General features: G+C 44.7%; 1 protein-coding gene across 1 annotated transcript in view; it reads right to left on the bottom strand.

Annotated features, from left to right (window-relative positions):
* Positions 1 to 4,760: 4,760 nt before the first annotated feature.
* RAB22A (RAB22A, member RAS oncogene family) overlaps positions 4,761 to 17,921 on the bottom strand; it is a 31,658-nt gene continuing 18,497 nt past the window's right edge. Inside the window, exons 3-8 of the mRNA XM_063459654.1 lie at positions 16,814 to 16,895; positions 16,536 to 16,607; positions 15,057 to 15,163; positions 13,469 to 13,578; positions 12,099 to 12,225; positions 4,761 to 7,105 (exon numbers count right to left, since the gene is read on the bottom strand). Coding sequence (XP_063315724.1) covers positions 12,131 to 12,225; positions 13,469 to 13,578; positions 15,057 to 15,163; positions 16,536 to 16,607; positions 16,814 to 16,895 — 466 coding nt within the window. The 3' untranslated portion in view covers positions 4,761 to 7,105; positions 12,099 to 12,130. The remainder of the gene's footprint in view (positions 7,106 to 12,098; positions 12,226 to 13,468; positions 13,579 to 15,056; positions 15,164 to 16,535; positions 16,608 to 16,813; positions 16,896 to 17,921) is intronic.

Raw genomic sequence — 17,921 nt, forward strand, 5'->3', positions numbered from 1 at the left:
AACAGCTACAGCTTCCCAGTTACTGACTGACTGCTGAGAGGGAACAGCTACAGCTTCCCAGTTACTGACTGACTGCTGGGAGGGAACAGCTACAGCTTCCCAGCTACTGACTGACTGCTGGGAGGGAACAGCTACAGCTTCCCAGTTACAGACTGACTGCTGGGAGGGAACAGCTACAGCTTCCCAGTTACTGACTGACTGCTGGGAGGGAACAGCTACAGCTTCCCAGTTACTGACTGACTGCTGGGAGGGAACAGCTACAGCTTCCCAGTTACTGACTGACTGCTGGGAGGGAACAGCTACAGCTTCCCAGTTACTGACTGACTGCTGGGAGGGAACAGCTACAGCTTCCCAGTTACAGACTGACTGCCGGGAGGGAACAGCTACAGCTTCCCAGTTACTGACTGCTGGGAGGGAACAGCTACAGCTTCCCAGTTACTGACTGACTGCTGAGAGGGAACAGCTACAGCTTCCCAGTTACTGACTGACTGCTGAGAGGGAACAGCTACAGCTTCCCAGTTACTGACTGACTGCCGAGAGGGAACAGCTACAGCTTCCCAGTTACTGACTGACTGCTGGGAGGGAACAGCTACAGCTTCCCTGTTACTGACTGACTGCCGGGAGGGAACAGCTACAGCTTCCCAGTTACAGACTGACTGCTGGGAAGGAACAGCTACAGCTTCCCAGTTACTGACTGACTGCTGAGAGGGAACAGCTACAGCTTCCCAGTTACTGACTGACTGCTGGGAGGGAACAGCTACAGCTTCCCAGTTACAGACTGACTGCTGGGAGGGAACAGCTACAGCTTCCCAGTTACTGACTGACTGCTGGGAGGGAACAGCTACAGCTTCCCAGTTACTGACTGACTGCTGGGAGGGAACAGCTACAGCTTCCCAGTTACAGACTGACTGCTGGGAGGGAACAGCTACAGCTTCCCAGTTACTGACTGACTGCTGAGAGGGAACAGCTACAGCTTCCCAGTTACTGACTGACTGCTGATAGGGAGCACAGCTACAGCTTCCCAGTTACTGACTGACTGCGGGGAGGGAACAGCTACAGCTTCCCAGTTACTGACTGACTGCTGAGAGGGAACACATCTACAGCTTCCCAGTTACTGACTGACTGCTGAGAGGGAACACATCTACAGCTTCCCAGTTACTGACTGACTGCTGGGAGGGAACAGCTACAGCTTCCCAGTTACTGACTGACTGCTGAGAGGGAACAGCTACAGCTTCCCAGTTACTGACTGCTGGGAGGGAACAGCTACAGCTTCCCAGTTACTGACTGACTGCTGAGAGGGAACAGCTACAGCTTCCCAGTTACTGACTGACTGCTGGGAGGGAACAGCTACAGCTTCCCAGTTACAGACTGACTGCTGAGAGGGAACAGCTACAGCTTCCCAGTTACTGACTGACTGCCGAGAGGGAACAGCTACAGCTTCCCAGTTACTGACTGACTGCTGGGAGGGAACAGCTACAGCTTCCCAGTTACTGACTGACTGCCGGGAGGGAACAGCTACAGCTTCCCAGTTACAGACTGACTGCTGGGAGGGAACAGCTACAGCTTCCCAGTTACTGACTGACTGCTGAGAGGGAACAGCTACAGCTTCCCAGTTACTGACTGACTGCTGGGAGGGAACAGCTACAGCTTCCCAGTTACAGACTGACTGCTGGGAGGGAACAGCTACAGCTTCCCAGTTACTGACTGACTGCTGGGAGGGAACAGCTACAGCTTCCCAGTTACTGACTGACTGCTGGGAGGGAACAGCTACAGCTTCCCAGTTACAGACTGACTGCTGGGAGGGAACAGCTACAGCTTCCCAGTTACAGACTGACTGCTGGGAGGGAACAGCTACAGCTTCCCAGTTACTGACTGACTGCTGAGAGGGAACAGCTACAGCTTCCCAGTTACTGACTGACTGCTGATAGGGAGCACAGCTACAGCTTCCCAGTTACTGACTGACTGCGGGGAGGGAACAGCTACAGCTTCCCAGTTACTGACTGACTGCTGAGAGGGAACACATCTACAGCTTCCCAGTTACTGACTGACTGCTGAGAGGGAACACATCTACAGCTTCCCAGTTACTGACTGACTGCTGGGAGGGAACAGCTACAGCTTCCCAGTTACTGACTGACTGCTGAGAGGGAACAGCTACAGCTTCCCAGTTACTGACTGCTGGGAGGGAACAGCTACAGCTTCCCAGTTACTGACTGACTGCTGAGAAGGAACAGCTACAGCTTCCCAGTTACTGACTGACTGCTGGGAGGGAACAGCTACAGCTTCCCAGTTACAGACTGACTGCTGAGAGGGAACAGCTACAGCTTCCCAGTTACTGACTGACTGCTGGGAGGGAACAGCTACAGCTTCCCAGTTACTGACTGACTGCTGGGAGGGAACAGCTACAGCTTCCCAGTTACTGACTGACTGCTGGGAGGGAACAGCTACAGCTTCCCAGTTACAGACTGACTGCTGGGAGGGAACAGCTACAGCTTCCCAGTTACTGACTGATTGCTGGGAGGGAACAGCTACAGCTTCCCAGTTACTGACTGACTGCTGAGAGGGAACAGCTACAGCTTCCCAGTTACTGACTGACTGCTGAGAGGGAACAGCTACAGCTTCCCAGTTACTGACTGACTGCTGGGAGGGAACAGCTACAGCTTCCCAGTTACTGACTGACTGCTGAGAGGGAACAGCTACAGCTTCCCAGTTACTGACTGACTGCTGGGAGGGAACAGCTACAGCTTCCCAGTTACTGACTGACTGCCGGGAGGGAACAGCTACAGCTTCCCAGTTACAGACTGACTGCTGGGAGGGAACAGCTACAGCTTCCCAGTTACTGACTGACTGCTGAGAGGGAACAGCTACAGCTTCCCAGTTACTGACTGACTGACTGCTGGGAGGGAACAGCTACAGCTTCCCAGTTACTGACTGACTGCTGAGAGGGAACAGCTACAGCTTCCCAGTTACTGACTGACTGCTGGGAGGGAACAGCTACAGCTTCCCAGTTACTGACTGACTGCTGGGAGGGAACAGCTACAGCTTCCCAGTTACTGACTGACTGCTGGGAGGGAACAGCTACAGCTTCCCAGCTACTGACTGACTGCTGGGAGGGAACAGCTACAGCTTCCCAGTTACTGACTGACTGCCGGGAGGGAACAGCTACAGCTTCCCAGTTACTGACTGCCGGGAGGGAACAGCTACAGCTTCCCAGTTACTGACTGCTGGGAGGGAACAGCTACAGCTTCCCAGTTACTGACTGACTGCTGGGAGGGAACAGCTACAGCTTCTCAGTTACTGACTGACTGCTGAGAGGGAACAGCTACAGCTTCCCAGTTACTGACTGACTGCTGAGAGGGAACAGCTACAGCTTCCCAGTTACAGACTGACTTCTGGGAGGGAACAGCTACAGCTTCCCAGCTACTGACTGACTGCTGGGAGGGAACAGCTACAGCTTCCCAGCTACTGACTGACTGCTGGGAGGGAACACAGCTACCAATGTTCCCCTTTGCCATTTAATAAATAAGTCAGTGTTTATTTCCCTTTCTTTCCCAGGCTGGTTTCATGGTTTTATTTGTATTAACTCTCTGATTTGCTCCCAGATTTAGTTTCACATCTTCCAAAATGAGTAGAGAATTGATGGGATCTTGGTGAACGTCCGAGTGGGATGGGCATGGACCGGGTGACTGGCAGCTGCGAGCAAGGTGTGAACTACTGTGTGCCAGAGGATGGACAACAGAGTGGGGCTTTACGAGAAGGAACATCTTGACAATCTATTTCTGGATGAACCCACTTATCGGTTTGGGAGGGAATGAATTTTTATGGGTAACCGGGTCAAGAACTGCGCTACGGAACCCCTGCCCACTTGCCCACGTACCGCCAACAATTCTCTTTCCCACTTAGCTAGCTGAACACAGGGCATCCTGATTAAATGTGGGACACAATGTTTACAAATAAAATAAGGCTAATGCTGCAAATATATTTTTTTATTATTAAAATGCAGTAAAATATACATTTTTATTGATGGATGGAACAATTGACACAGCAATGATGATTTCTGTAGTGTGCAGTCAGGAGAGGCCCTCATTTACAATTAAATTCTAATTACAGAAATAGTTTTTATTTAATATTATTAACACAGAAAAAAAAAAAATGTAACAATGACTAAATTAGCCTGGGTCCAGCCCGAGGGTGACATATAAAGTGACATCGAAGCAAAGAATAAGAAAATGTCATATTACAAAATACTAGTCGTTAATTAACCTGTTGTGCAAAAGATTGAGTACATTTGTGTTTATGGAATAGTGTACAGGTATTGGGGAAAATTGTCAGAAATACATATATATTCATTAGAAATCTTCGTTTCAAACAGCAATTAATTGTAAAATACATAGAAACACAATTATTTTATATTCACAAAATTGTATATAAATTATATACCCTAGCGGTGAAAGGAATACCTGTTTAACACAGACAAGCGGGTTTATCATACATCAGACACCATTTGTGAATATTCTAAAAATGTACTAACTTGCAGTCCAGGCAAGGAATTCACACCTTTATCTGTGTCACATCAAATCTAACCTTCCACGACCCACATAAGTCTAGATAATCAGCAACGATTTGCTGGGAAGATATTCAAACTGAATATGGATTCTTTTAGCGTCTGGCTCAAAGGTCTGGTTAACCCCTTAAGGACCAAACTTCTGGAATAAAAGGGAATCATGACATGTCACACATGTCATGTGTCCTTAAGGGGTTAAAAAGGCCTGATTTTTGCCATTTGCTTTGTAATGTCCTAGAATCTGGATTTGTGGTCTGGGTGTGTTTTTTTTCTTTCTTTCTTTAACAGGGAATGAAAAACTGAATTTCTTAAATGTAAGACAAACAGAGCAGGAAGAATCCCCCCACTTACTACATTTAGAATAGTTGGCTTTCAATTCACCATAAAGTTACTGCTTAGTGAATATTCCCTTTACCCCTAAATCACACCCTCTTCCATAAAGAGGATTGGATTCATGTTTTTTTTGTATGCATTATTACATTTCATTAAAGATATACAGATACACTGAACGCCCATCAAGGGCTGTAACCGTTTCGTAATGTGGAATTATCATCCAGAACAAATAGAATGAGAGGATGGTAGATCTATCGATGTGCTCTATTATAAAGCTCTAACAACTATTGCTTGCAGCAATTAAAGGTTTATTTATTAAATGCCAAATTAGCTTTTGCTAATTGCGATGATTTCATTCCTTGCAATTCTACTACATTTGGTTGTTAAGCTTTCTTTTTGTATTCGTGAACAACCAAACTGAGCTGAGTGGACACCTGATATTTTCGAGTGGATCTCATTACTGCAGACAGATTCATTTTACAACTCCCACCAAACTGTATTTCCATGCTAGAAACACAAAACAAAAACTAACATAAACAAATGGAAGAGTGGTTTCTTAGGGGGATTTACGGTTGGGGTTTCCTTATGGGATTTGAGAAGGTTTGGGGTAGCTTCAAAGTGACTTGGATTATTAGGGGACTTAGAAGTTTAGATGCTAAATCACCCTAAATTGGACTCTTTGTCACCAGAACCACTACAGCTTAATGTAGTGACTGAGGTGTATAACCGGTTCCTGCAGGTTGACCTTTCTGGCACAAGGCAGTCTAAGTCCACCTGTAGTGGCTGTCTCTCGGACAATCAATCATTAATTCAGACAGCCACTAAAGGGGCGTTCTGGATGAGATCCTGCAATCTTTATGGGACCTATGTTCTGCTTGGAGATGCTGAACGCTCCCCATAAAGAGGCATTCATCCTCTAGGAGGAGATTCTGATTGGCACAGCGTGGTGATTTGCCGTTCCTGCCTATGGGGAAGCGCCTATGGGTGCCTGGTGCTAAAAGGCAAGTCATTTAAAGTGTTTTTTTACAGCACACAGTGGGAGCTAAATATTTAGTGTTCTATAATGTTATAAACTATAGAAACCCCCCGCCTCTTCCCACCGATGTAAAGGGTTCAAAAAAAAAAAATACATAAAAAAAATATATATATATATTTTTTTAATTTACCCGATTCCAGTACCGAAGTCTCTTGGCACTGGGTCGGGCTCCTCCTTTGCTGATACCAGCAAAGCGTGAGGATGGCCAGCATCATTTCATGGAGTCAAACTCCATGAAACAGCAGGAAGCGCCTCTAGTGCCCGTCTTGGAAACAGTGACTAGGGGCAGTCATAATACTGCAATGTTTTACATTGCAGGGTTAGGGGACAGGGACACTGCACCCAGATCACTTCAATGAGATGAAGTGATCTGGATGCCTATAAATGTCCCTTTCAGCCCTGGGTCAGGACTCCTATTTCAGTGGCAGGAACTCACATATCACATTCATCACACTCCAGAACACAATTCACAGAGACTTCTAGAACACTGGAAATGTCCAATGAAAGCTTCTTTATACAAATGATTCCTTTATATTATATTACAATTGAATGGGTCACCGAATTAAAGCCGTACACATAACATAGGTTCCTGCCAAAGAGGGTTAAGACCCACTGATATAAAGACGTTTCACCAATATATAGATGTTTAAAAAACAAGTCTGAATTACTAGTTACTATAAAATACATTGTATTGCGCTTTATGGAACTCATTAGTGGCGGTTTTAAGCAGTGTCAGCATTAAGTCCCAGTTTGTCACCAAAATACATCATCTTAAACTGACTTGAAACATATCTTCTGGCTTTGTAGAACTAACATGGACACAGGATCAAACAAAACCAGCTCCTCGGATATCTCCATGGAGACTAAAATAGTAAGAAGATCAAAGGATATATTAAAGGGATGCTCCAAGCACCATAACCACTACAGCCTATTGTATTATTACCGCTAATGGCATCGTTACAGCTAATGCAGCCGTTATGGCACAAGGAGGCTATGGGTGCTTTTTGTCCAGCATTTGGCAGCCCGTGTTTAAGCAAACACTTTAGGTTTCCTTCTGATGGTGCTGCCTATTCAGGCAGGTGGAAGTCAGGTTAATGGATTCAGAGGAGGGCACTCAATACGCACAGATTTATCTTAATGTTTAGCTTGAAGCAGTTTAGATGGAAGCCAGGATTCTGTTTGGAAACAAGAGAAAAGAGCAAATTTTACTGGATTGTGAACTCGTCATAGATCATACATTATTTAGACCAAATATAATCCCTTTTCACGCTGAGCAAAAATGTACCTTTTGTTTGCCGTGTGCGCGATCCCTTTCATTCTGTATCAAAAATCATCTCTTATTGATTAATTTATTGATTAAATAATGCGGGAGGTTCAGGTGTTTCATTCACTTTTTAAAATGGAAAAAAGTGAAGGATTGCTTGCACAACACAAATGAATTAATTGCCCCCATTCACTTTTAAAAGAACACTCCACGCACCATAACCACTATAGAGTGCTGTGACTTCTTACCAGGGGTCCATCTGGCACCACTTCCAAGGGAGAGCTAAAAGCTCCTACAAAGTGCAGGGCTAACTCATTTGCGGAGATTGTCAACTACTTGCGCTCAGCCAATCAGCTAAGCCCTGCACTGCTGGGCTTAGCTCAGAGAGAGAGCATCCAGCTGTCATAGGAAGTGGGGGCAGGAAACATCGTCAAAGAGGACCCAAAAACAGTTTGACTACTTACGATGGGAGGAGGGGAGCAGGGCAATCCTAGCACCATATCCTCTATAGCAAGCATGTCAAACTCGCGGCCCACAAGGACCATCTTTGCGGCCCGGAGAGACGCGAGTACATGCTGGTGTTAAAGCAGAGTAGGCACCTGCTTTCCCCACATTGCAGGTGCCTACTCTGCTTACACTTACCCGGCCGAGCTCAGCGTTCCTGCTCCTCACTGCTCCCTCGCGCACGCCGTCTTTAGTGAAGCCGGGCGCCGGAATATGACGGCAAATTCTGGCACCTGGCATCACTAAACCGCGCACTGGAGCAGTGAGGAGCAGATAGAAGGACCCCAGCGAGATTCCTCACATCGGCTCCAAAAGGTAGGGAACAATAAAGAAAAGTATGTGTGCAGGAATATGTGTGTGTGTATGAGTGTCTGTCAGTGAGTATGTGTGTGTCTGTCAGTGAGTATGTGTGTGTTTGTGTCAATGAGTATGTATGTGTGTGCGTCAGTGTGTCTGCGTCTGTCAGTGTGTGTGTCTGTCAGTGTGTGTGTCTGTCAGTGTGTGTGTCTGTCAGTGTGTGTGTCTGTCAGTGTGTGTGTCTGTCAGTGTGAGGATCCAATTAGGCACATAGTGGTAGAGGGGGGTGCTGTGGTTTAGTAGGGGGTGGGTGCTGTGGTTTAGTAGAGGGGGGTGCTGAGGGATTTTTTATACTGTTTATACTTTTTAAATTAAACCTACGTTTCTATGAAAATGTAAGGTGTTTTTTTTTAACTTAAACCTTGTTTATGTGGCCCGTGCCAGACTTTGAGTTTGGCATGTTTACTCTACAATGCGCTGTAGTGGTTATGGTACTTGGAGTGTTCCTCTAAATTAGAATATGAATTTCTAACTGAAACATGTCTCCGGTCTAAAACGCAGGAATTTAATTATGAATATTCAATTTCCCAATTAATACAGAGCTGGCTGGGGGGAAAAAAACTAATAATTTCAAACTGATAATCTTTGTGGAACTTTGCTTATTATAACTATGAAGGTGTCAAAATAGATACATAATAAATTTGATCAGTAGACGTAAGAGAGTGAGTCTAAAGTATTCTGAGGTTTATTCCCTAAACAGTAAATGTGGGGAACTGAAAGCTGGATTGCAAAATGCCGGCCTAAATAGTAAAGTTGTTAAAAGTTTCTGACTTTACCAAAAGGCCTACTTGGCATATATTGTTTAACAATTCCCATCTGCCCAGTGTTCTCAGATCCAGTCAGATTCTTACTAAAACAATCTGTTATTGCCTAGTCAATATGTTCAATAACGCTTACATCACCATGTTACGAAATTGTACCAAAAAAACACTGCAAAGCGGGAGTATTAGGAAAATAACAACTACAGAAGGGTTGACAAAGGGCAGAACTCAAACTTACTTGAATAAAAAAATAAAAATAAATTATATGTTTACCTACTATTATCCACACTACCTGAGCAGCACACTCACTGCAGCTCCCACACCTCCTATAACACACACTACCTGAGCAGCACGCTCACTGCAGCTCTCCACACCTCCTATAACCCACTACCTGAGCAGCACACTCACTGCAGCTCCCCACACCTCCTATAACACACTACCTGAGCAGCACGCTCACTGCAGCTCTCCACACCTCCTATAACCCACTACCTGAGCAGCACGCTCACTGCAGCTCCCCACACCTCCTATAACTCACACTACCTGAGCAGCATGCTCACTGCAGCTCCCCACACCTCCTATAACTCACACTACCTGAGCAGCACGCTCACTGCAGCTCTCCACACCTCCTATAACACACTACCTGAGCAGCACACTCACTGCAGCTCCCCACACCTCCTATAACACACACTACCTGAGCAGCACGCTCACTGCAGCTCTCCACACCTCCTATAACACACTACCTGAGCAGCATGCTCACTGCAGCTCCCCACACCTCCTATAACTCACACTACCTGAGCAGCATGCTCACTGCAGCTCCCCACACCTCCTATAACTCACACTACCTGAGCAGCACGCTCACTGCAGCTCTCCACACCTCCTATAACACACTACCTGAGCAGCACACTCACTGCAGCTCCCCACACCTCCTATAACACACACTACCTGAGCAGCACGCTCACTGCAGCTCTCCACACCTCCTATAACACACTACCTGAGCAGCACACTCACTGCAGCTCCCCACACCTTCTATAACCCACACTACCTGAGCAGCACACTCCCTGCAGCTCCCCACACCTCCTATAACATACACTACCTGAGCAGCACGCTCACTGCAGCTCCCCACACCTCCTGTAACCCACACTACCTTAGCAGCACGCTCACTGCAGCTCCCCACACCTCCTATAACTCGCACTACCTGAGCAGCACGCTCACTGCAGCTCCCCACACCTCCTATAACACACACTACCTGAGCAGCACGCTCACTGCAGCTCCCCACACCTCCTATAACACACACTACCTGAGCAGCACACTCACTGCAGCTCCCCACACCTCCTATAACACACACTACCTGAGCAGCTCACTCACTGCAGCTCCCCACACCTCCTATAACACACACACTACCTGAACAGCACACTCACTGCAGCTCCCACACCTCCTATAACACACACTACCTGAGCAGCACACTCACTGCAGCTCCCACACCTCCTATAACACACACTACCTGAGCAGCACACCCACTGCAGCTCCCACACCTCCTATAACCCACTACCTGAGCAGCACACTCACTGCAGCTCTCCACACCTCCTATAACACACACTACCTGAGCAGCACACTCACTGCAGCTCCCACACCTCCTATAACACACACTACCTGAGCAGCACGCTCACTGCAGCTCTCCACACCTCCTATAACCCACTACCTGAGCAGCACACTCACTGCAGCTCCCCACACCTCCTATAACACACTACCTGAGCAGCACGCTCACTGCAGCTCTCCACACCTCCTATAACCCACTACCTGAGCAGCACGCTCACTGCAGCTCCCCACACCTCCTATAACTCACACTACCTGAGCAGCATGCTCACTGCAGCTCCCCACACCTCCTATAACTCACACTACCTGAGCAGCACGCTCACTGCAGCTCTCCACACCTCCTATAACACACTACCTGAGCAGCACACTCACTGCAGCTCCCCACACCTCCTATAACACACACTACCTGAGCAGCACGCTCACTGCAGCTCTCCACACCTCCTATAACCCACTACCTGAGCAGCATGCTCACTGCAGCTCCCCACACCTCCTATAACTCACACTACCTGAGCAGCATGCTCACTGCAGCTCCCCACACCTCCTATAACTCACACTACCTGAGCAGCACGCTCACTGCAGCTCTCCACACCTCCTATAACACACTACCTGAGCAGCACACTCACTGCAGCTCCCCACACCTCCTATAACACACACTACCTGAGCAGCACGCTCACTGCAGCTCTCCACACCTCCTATAACACACTACCTGAGCAGCACACTCACTGCAGCTCCCCACACCTCCTATAACCCACACTACCTGAGCAGCACACTCCCTGCAGCTCCCCACACCTCCTATAACATACACTACCTGAGCAGCACGCTCACTGCAGCTCCCCACACCTCCTGTAACCCACACTACCTTAGCAGCACGCTCACTGCAGCTCCCCACACCTCCTATAACTCGCACTACCTGAGCAGCACGCTCACTGCAGCTCCCCACACCTCCTATAACACACACTACCTGAGCAGCACGCTCACTGCAGCTCCCCACACCTCCTATAACACACACTACCTGAGCAGCACACTCACTGCAGCTCCCCACACCTCCTATAACACACACTACCTGAGCAGCTCACTCACTGCAGCTCCCCACACCTCCTATAACACACACTACCTGAACAGCACACTCACTGCAGCTCCCACACCTCCTATAACACACACTACCTGAGCAGCACACTCACTGCAGCTCCCACACCTCCTATAACACACACTACCTGAGCAGCACGCTCACTGCAGCTCCCCACACCTCCTATAACCCACACTACCTGAGCAGCACGCTCACTACAGCTCCCCACACCTCATGTAACCCACACTACCTGAGCAGCACTCACTGCAGCTCCCCACACCTCCTATAACACACACTACCTGAGCAGCACACTCACTGCAGCTCCCCACACCTCCTATAACTCACACTACCTGAGCACCTTCCCCCACCACAATTCACTATTTGGCAAATAAACCCAAAAGGTATTTTTTCTCTGGTTAGTGGAAAAAATTCCAAATTCCAAATATTCCCCCCAAGTTTAGAGTCTGATAAAATGTATGACCACAGTAATGGATGGCATGTGCTACAGTGGACAAGGAATGTTATCCATCATACAATTCTGGGCAGCAGTGTAAGCAGAGAAAGCAGACCTGAATGGGCACACAGCAGTAATGACAGGTGGAATGAGTTTAAGGAAGGCCTACCGCGCTATGTAAACAAACTTGTATTCATGTGGTCAACAGCACTTGCTCTCGGCCTCAGACGATTGCCTTCTAAGCTTAAATCCCTTTCCAGAAGTTGCGCTTGAGTTAGCGGAAGGTATCCTCCGACCTGAAGACATGGTGAAGAAAATTAAATAATTAACACATTTCTTGAGTGATGTTAAAAAGGGACACTATGGCGCAAAATACAAAGCACAAAAGGTTAAAACAGAGTAAATAGGGAAAATATATATTTATTGTGCCACAAAGATAGTGTAATTATAATAAAACACTAACAAAAAGAAACAGGGAGGTGAGCCACACATAAGCAGTGTATAAAGGCGCGGCACACCTCCATGTCCTTTTCATAGGTTTTATTGTAATGACATTATCTTTTTGGCCCAATAAAATATCTTTTCCCTATTAGGGCTGATTTTACAGAGCCTGATACAGCTCTGTATTATGTGAGTGCTACCCTAGCCTTTATTTTCCTGTTTATGTCATTCAGTTTTTCACTGTGTGATGTTTTCTATTTATTTCAGACTTATTTCAGATTTATTTCTCCTACCTCTGTCTGTGGATTCTTATTTGATTATACCATTGGAGTTTTAAGTATTGTATTTATTTATAGTTTACACTGTGGTGTGTTTCCATGCTGTATTAGTGCCTATAGTGACCATTTAATACTCTTAGAAACCACGTCAGTTTACGGACAGCACGCAGAGAACACCATTTTTCTATTGATGGTTTGCTTTCGTACATAATGACATTAGGTCTGTGTAAGCATATGATGAAGGAGTGCTTAACACAGAGAACTTTCCTTTTTAATGACCTAGTAATGAAACCGTGAGTGGGCACTAAATAACTGAGACAAATCAATCCAAAATAAAATATTTGCGGCAGTTGTATTAATTGTAAAATACTACAACTGAATCGCAGCTGAATTTCACGAAGGAAAACAGAAAAGAAGAAGAAAATTGGCGCTAGGACAATAGTTATGAATAGCGAGATGGGGGACATTGGTTTCAACAGCCAAATTGTGACAAACACAGAGCGTTGATTGACGTTGGATTAGGTCAATACACGTCTTGATCTCTCAGGGTTATTCACTAAAAACAGAATACAAAGCGAATTTAAAAATTAGGTCAAAATAAATGAATTGAAAAAATTCTCTAAGTCAACTATGGTTTCAGGTCAGCTTTCCTGGCCGTAATTTTAAACTCACTTTGAATTCTCACATTAGTGAATAACCGTCTGTCTGTCTTTTTCACAAATGAAATGATTTCATTTACCTGATCCCAAAACGACTGCAAACAAAAAAAAGAAAGTGTTTGAGAGAAGGCACAGGGCAAGCACTGGGTATCGAGACTTACTGATTTCTATGAATAGTTCATTAATATTTATAGCGTTCTTGGCACTGGTCTCCACAAACACAGCATTTATGGTGTCACAATAGTCCTTAGCATCCTTCTCCAGGACTTCCCTAAAAAGGAAGAATACATCAATTATTGTTTGTAAAACTAACATTCAGTACACCGTGTTTAAAACAGATTGGTAGGGTGTGTCCTCTTTCCCCCCCCATTTTATGAAAAGTGATGATTTCAATAGAAATGGGCACTTTTATAAATTAATCTGGTTACACCCCCCTAGCTGTCAATCAGACAACCGGTCCTGTTCCTTCCTGGTTTGTTTAACTCAGTGGAGATAAACTCTAGAGGCAGCAATTGCCCAGAGCACCAATTGCCTTCTCATTGAGCTGCATTGGGAAGTCTGTGATTGGACAGCCACAGAAAGTCTGAGCGGGGTTAGAAGGGGAGGACTTGTAACGACTGCAGATACTAGATCTACAAATACTGTGAAGATTTTATATACCCCCCAAACAAAAAATGCAAAACAAATGTTACTAAAATTGTTACTTTTCATTTTATTTATGTATTTTGATGGAGTGTCCCATTAAGGGCAATCCATGCATAGAAATTTGCACCTAAGATTAATTGGCACACCACAGTCGCCCAAACAGGATGTTACTGCTGTTGTCTATAGAGAGACAACACAAAAAGACTGACAGGTAGGCAGTGAGTTGGTTTTTTTTTGTCCTTTTCCTGGTTCGGTCTTAAAGCAATGTGAGGATTAAGTGGTTGATATCAGTTGATGCTGCTGAATAATTGGGCCGGTCTCCAGCTTTTTGTATTTTGGTAATTAGACCTTTTGCTATAAAAGCTTGCCACAGTGCAACAATTTTTGACCTCGAGGACGTACGTTTGTTTATAACAAACGTTCTTATGGCAGTGTAGTGTCCTTCATAATTCTGTGTGAGTCTAAGTGCCAATATACTGCATTGCAGCAAAAGAATGGAATATTTTTAAATGAAAAAATATTTATCAACGAATTAGCAACAGTGTGAACATTGGATTTGAGACATTGTATCTATATTCTCCTCTTCTGTATAACGGATCTCTGTAGCTGATTAGATAATAGAGTGGGTAAACTAACACTGCTTCATCATTGCCTATGTAGGGTGAGTAAGGGGTAAAACAGCTCAGGGGACCGCCTGGTAGCGCAGAGTAACGTTACCTTTTTGGCCAAAGACAAACATGGATTTAACCCTGCTCTAATTAAATTATAAACAGCCTCTGCTACATTCAAAACTAAACAGAACCTCTAAGGACTATGAATTTACATCAGCCACTGGGAGTTCAGTCCCAAGTGATGCCATCATGTCCTGTGATCATCTGATGGCATGTGACATCCGACACACAATAGAGACTTCACATTCTGCAGTTCAAGCAATAGGTGATCTCTATAAAAGAATAATATTTAATGCCCTCGTTGATGGAGCAGTCAATGAACAGTGGCCTATAATATGCCCTGTATTTGGAATGTAAAATGAATAAGAATTGCGTAGAAACAAGGCATGCTTTTCTTTAGTGTATCTTTAAAGAGTGGTTTTAAAGACTATACCTGACATCATTTAAGTCACACTTGTTTCCTGCTATTGCAACCACAATGTTGGGCGGTCCATGCTGCCGAAGCTCCTTCACCCAGTTCTTTAATGTCATGAATGTTTCCTGTCACAGAGCAAGGAACACAGTAAACCTACAACCACTAGAAAGAAGGAACTTGTATTCTCAGATGGTGACTTCCTGAGCTATTGCTGGTTTATTGCTAATTTAGGCACGTAATGGCCAAAGGGGAGGATTTATCAGTACAGGCATATCCCGCTTTACATACACGAAATGCAAGGTTCTATTCTCGCCCGGAACAGCTCAGTTCAGTGTCTTTGGGGCAAGAACTTTTCACACCTTCTGATATGGCACAGGTTAATCATCTCAAATGTATAATGCCTACTCCTAGCTGAACATATATATTTTTTTCTGCCCATGCATTGTCCATATTCTGCAATCGGCACCACCCAGTAAAAGGATTCAAAGTTAAACCATAAATGCTTAAAGCGATGAAGAGGTGTTTCTAAACAAAGTGTGCAACTGAGCTGCTCACAAATACAAATTGGCACTGTATTGACAGAAAATGGCCCAGTTTTAAGGTTGTCAGATGAGTAAAACATTAAAGATAAATGGTACAATCTGGAATTAGATTTTTCTTTTTACTGTTTGTTTTAACTGAATAAAAGCCCACTGGAAATCACTAAATAAATCACTGGAAATAAAATATCACGGGAAATCTGCAGTTGCAGTATCAGTTATGCCTGTAAATTACTATTGCAATGCTGTACATGTATTGGGAAGTGAAAAAAAGGTATTGCTTCACTTTAAGTACATTTTCGTTTTACATACATGCTCTGGTCCCATTGTGTACTTAAAAGTGGGATATGCCTGTATATGGCAGAGGTCCTGCGGCTATTAAATGGGCCTTCACATTATTTAAGGAGATTCTGCCACCCAAGGACGGTGTAATGCCACTTTAGTGTATTACATAAACATAGCAAGTCTCGCCCCTAAGCATCATCAACTATATTTAATGATATGGACAACAGCGTGCGCGTCTTTGCCAATGCAGTGGTTATGGTGTGTTAGGCTGCAGCATAATTACCAAGTTCTGGGTCAAGCTGTTTTAGAGCAGTTTTACTAAAACTAGGAGCCCCCGGGCCCCGAACAATCCGCAGCCTGTTCCCTGCTCGCTAGAATTGCTAATGGAGGCGTTCCTTTCATCCATTTTTAAAACCATTCATTGGTTGTGCAGGTCAGATTTCAAGGAGGAATATTAATTACTGCCCTTTCTTAAATTTGCATTCCTCTTCCTCCCGCCTGCAATAGTACATACTATATAAAAAAGGCCTTTCATACTATGTAAAGGAGTTATATCAGTACTGCTTTACAAGTTTACAAAAGGGATTTATAATAGCCGTGGTCACGGGACTGATATAAAATACTGGCCTCTGAGCATTGCGGCAGTCTACAAGGTTTAAATGGAAACTCAAACCTCTTTTGTGATGTCGTAAACAATAATGGCAGCTGTAGATCCTCGATAGTACATAGGAGCCAGGGCACGGAACTAGGTTAAAACAAAAGAAAATGATTAAAACTGAGTTTTCACCTCACTTGGACGTTTCCACATTTTGCAGTGTTACAACCTGGAATAAAAAGGGGGGGGGGATATTACTCCTTAGGAAAACACACCAATGAATATTGCTAAAAATATATATAATCATCTGTTATGGAAACCATAGACAGTCTTGCCAAAATAGTGATTTGACTTACCCTTTCCTGGCCCGCAGTGTCCCAGATCAGAAACTTGTGAAGCTCGTTCTGATATTGTACAGTCTTTGTCATAAAAGACGCCCTGAAAAAAATATTATAACTTTTGAAATTGGAAACATTAGTTCCATAGACATTACAGGGTCACAGTATAAACACGTCACCCCTTCAATATTTCTTGCATCTCCTGAACTACTGATATTCATACAAAGCCCCAGTAAAATTCAGATTAAATCATTCACAATGTTCATGGCATAAAAATCTGCTTTCATAAGAGGGCTAGAATTGGAGATTCGTTTCAGACCAAACTGCAAATTGAATTTGGGCCGATTGAGGGTTAGGCCGAAATCCAGAATTCCATGCCAAAATATATAAGCGAATTACAGACAAAATGAATGTCGAACTCCAAATATTCTGACTATTAAATTATGTATATATTTCGCAGTCCATTTTCCTGCCTTTTTGGTCTGTTCTCCTGTTTCGGTTCCCAAACTGACAAACAGACAAAATTCGAGAGTCCAGAACAAATTCTCTCTCTGAATAAAATGATTTATCAGAACCAAAATTACTCAGCACGCGCAAGTCTAAACAGGACTGATTTCCCACAACTTTGCTTAGCTAACTGAAATCCGGTGCTAGTTTAAACAGCAATTGACTGAATACATTGAGAAGACAGGTCAATGGTTAAATGTAGTATCTCAAAATGGTGGGTTTGATTCCCAGCAAGCTATACTCAGCCTTTCAACTTTCTACGGTCAATAAAGAGAATAGAACATCTATGATCCAGGACTTAGAAGCTAGTGACAATCTAAATATGTCTTACCTGGTTAAATACAGTAGGACCTCGGTTTACAAACGCCTCGGTTAACATAATGTTTCGCAATAAGAAACGTCCCGGAGAACGCATTAAATTCGTAAACCGAGGTCCCACTTTACTTTTAGATTATATGAACACGTTGAAAAGGGATGGGGTGCACTAAGAATAATATTTGGAAGTGACGTCAAGGCCTCTTGCTTCAAACTGTACTCACAAACCCAGTAACAGATTGTTTTAGGATGCGTGTCACCTGCGTGCATGCACCAAGCATGACAGAATTAAAATAATCACATT

Source organism: Pelobates fuscus, chromosome 6, assembly GCF_036172605.1.
Source record: "Pelobates fuscus isolate aPelFus1 chromosome 6, aPelFus1.pri, whole genome shotgun sequence".
In the NCBI taxonomy this organism is placed as follows: domain Eukaryota; kingdom Metazoa; phylum Chordata; class Amphibia; order Anura; family Pelobatidae; genus Pelobates; species Pelobates fuscus.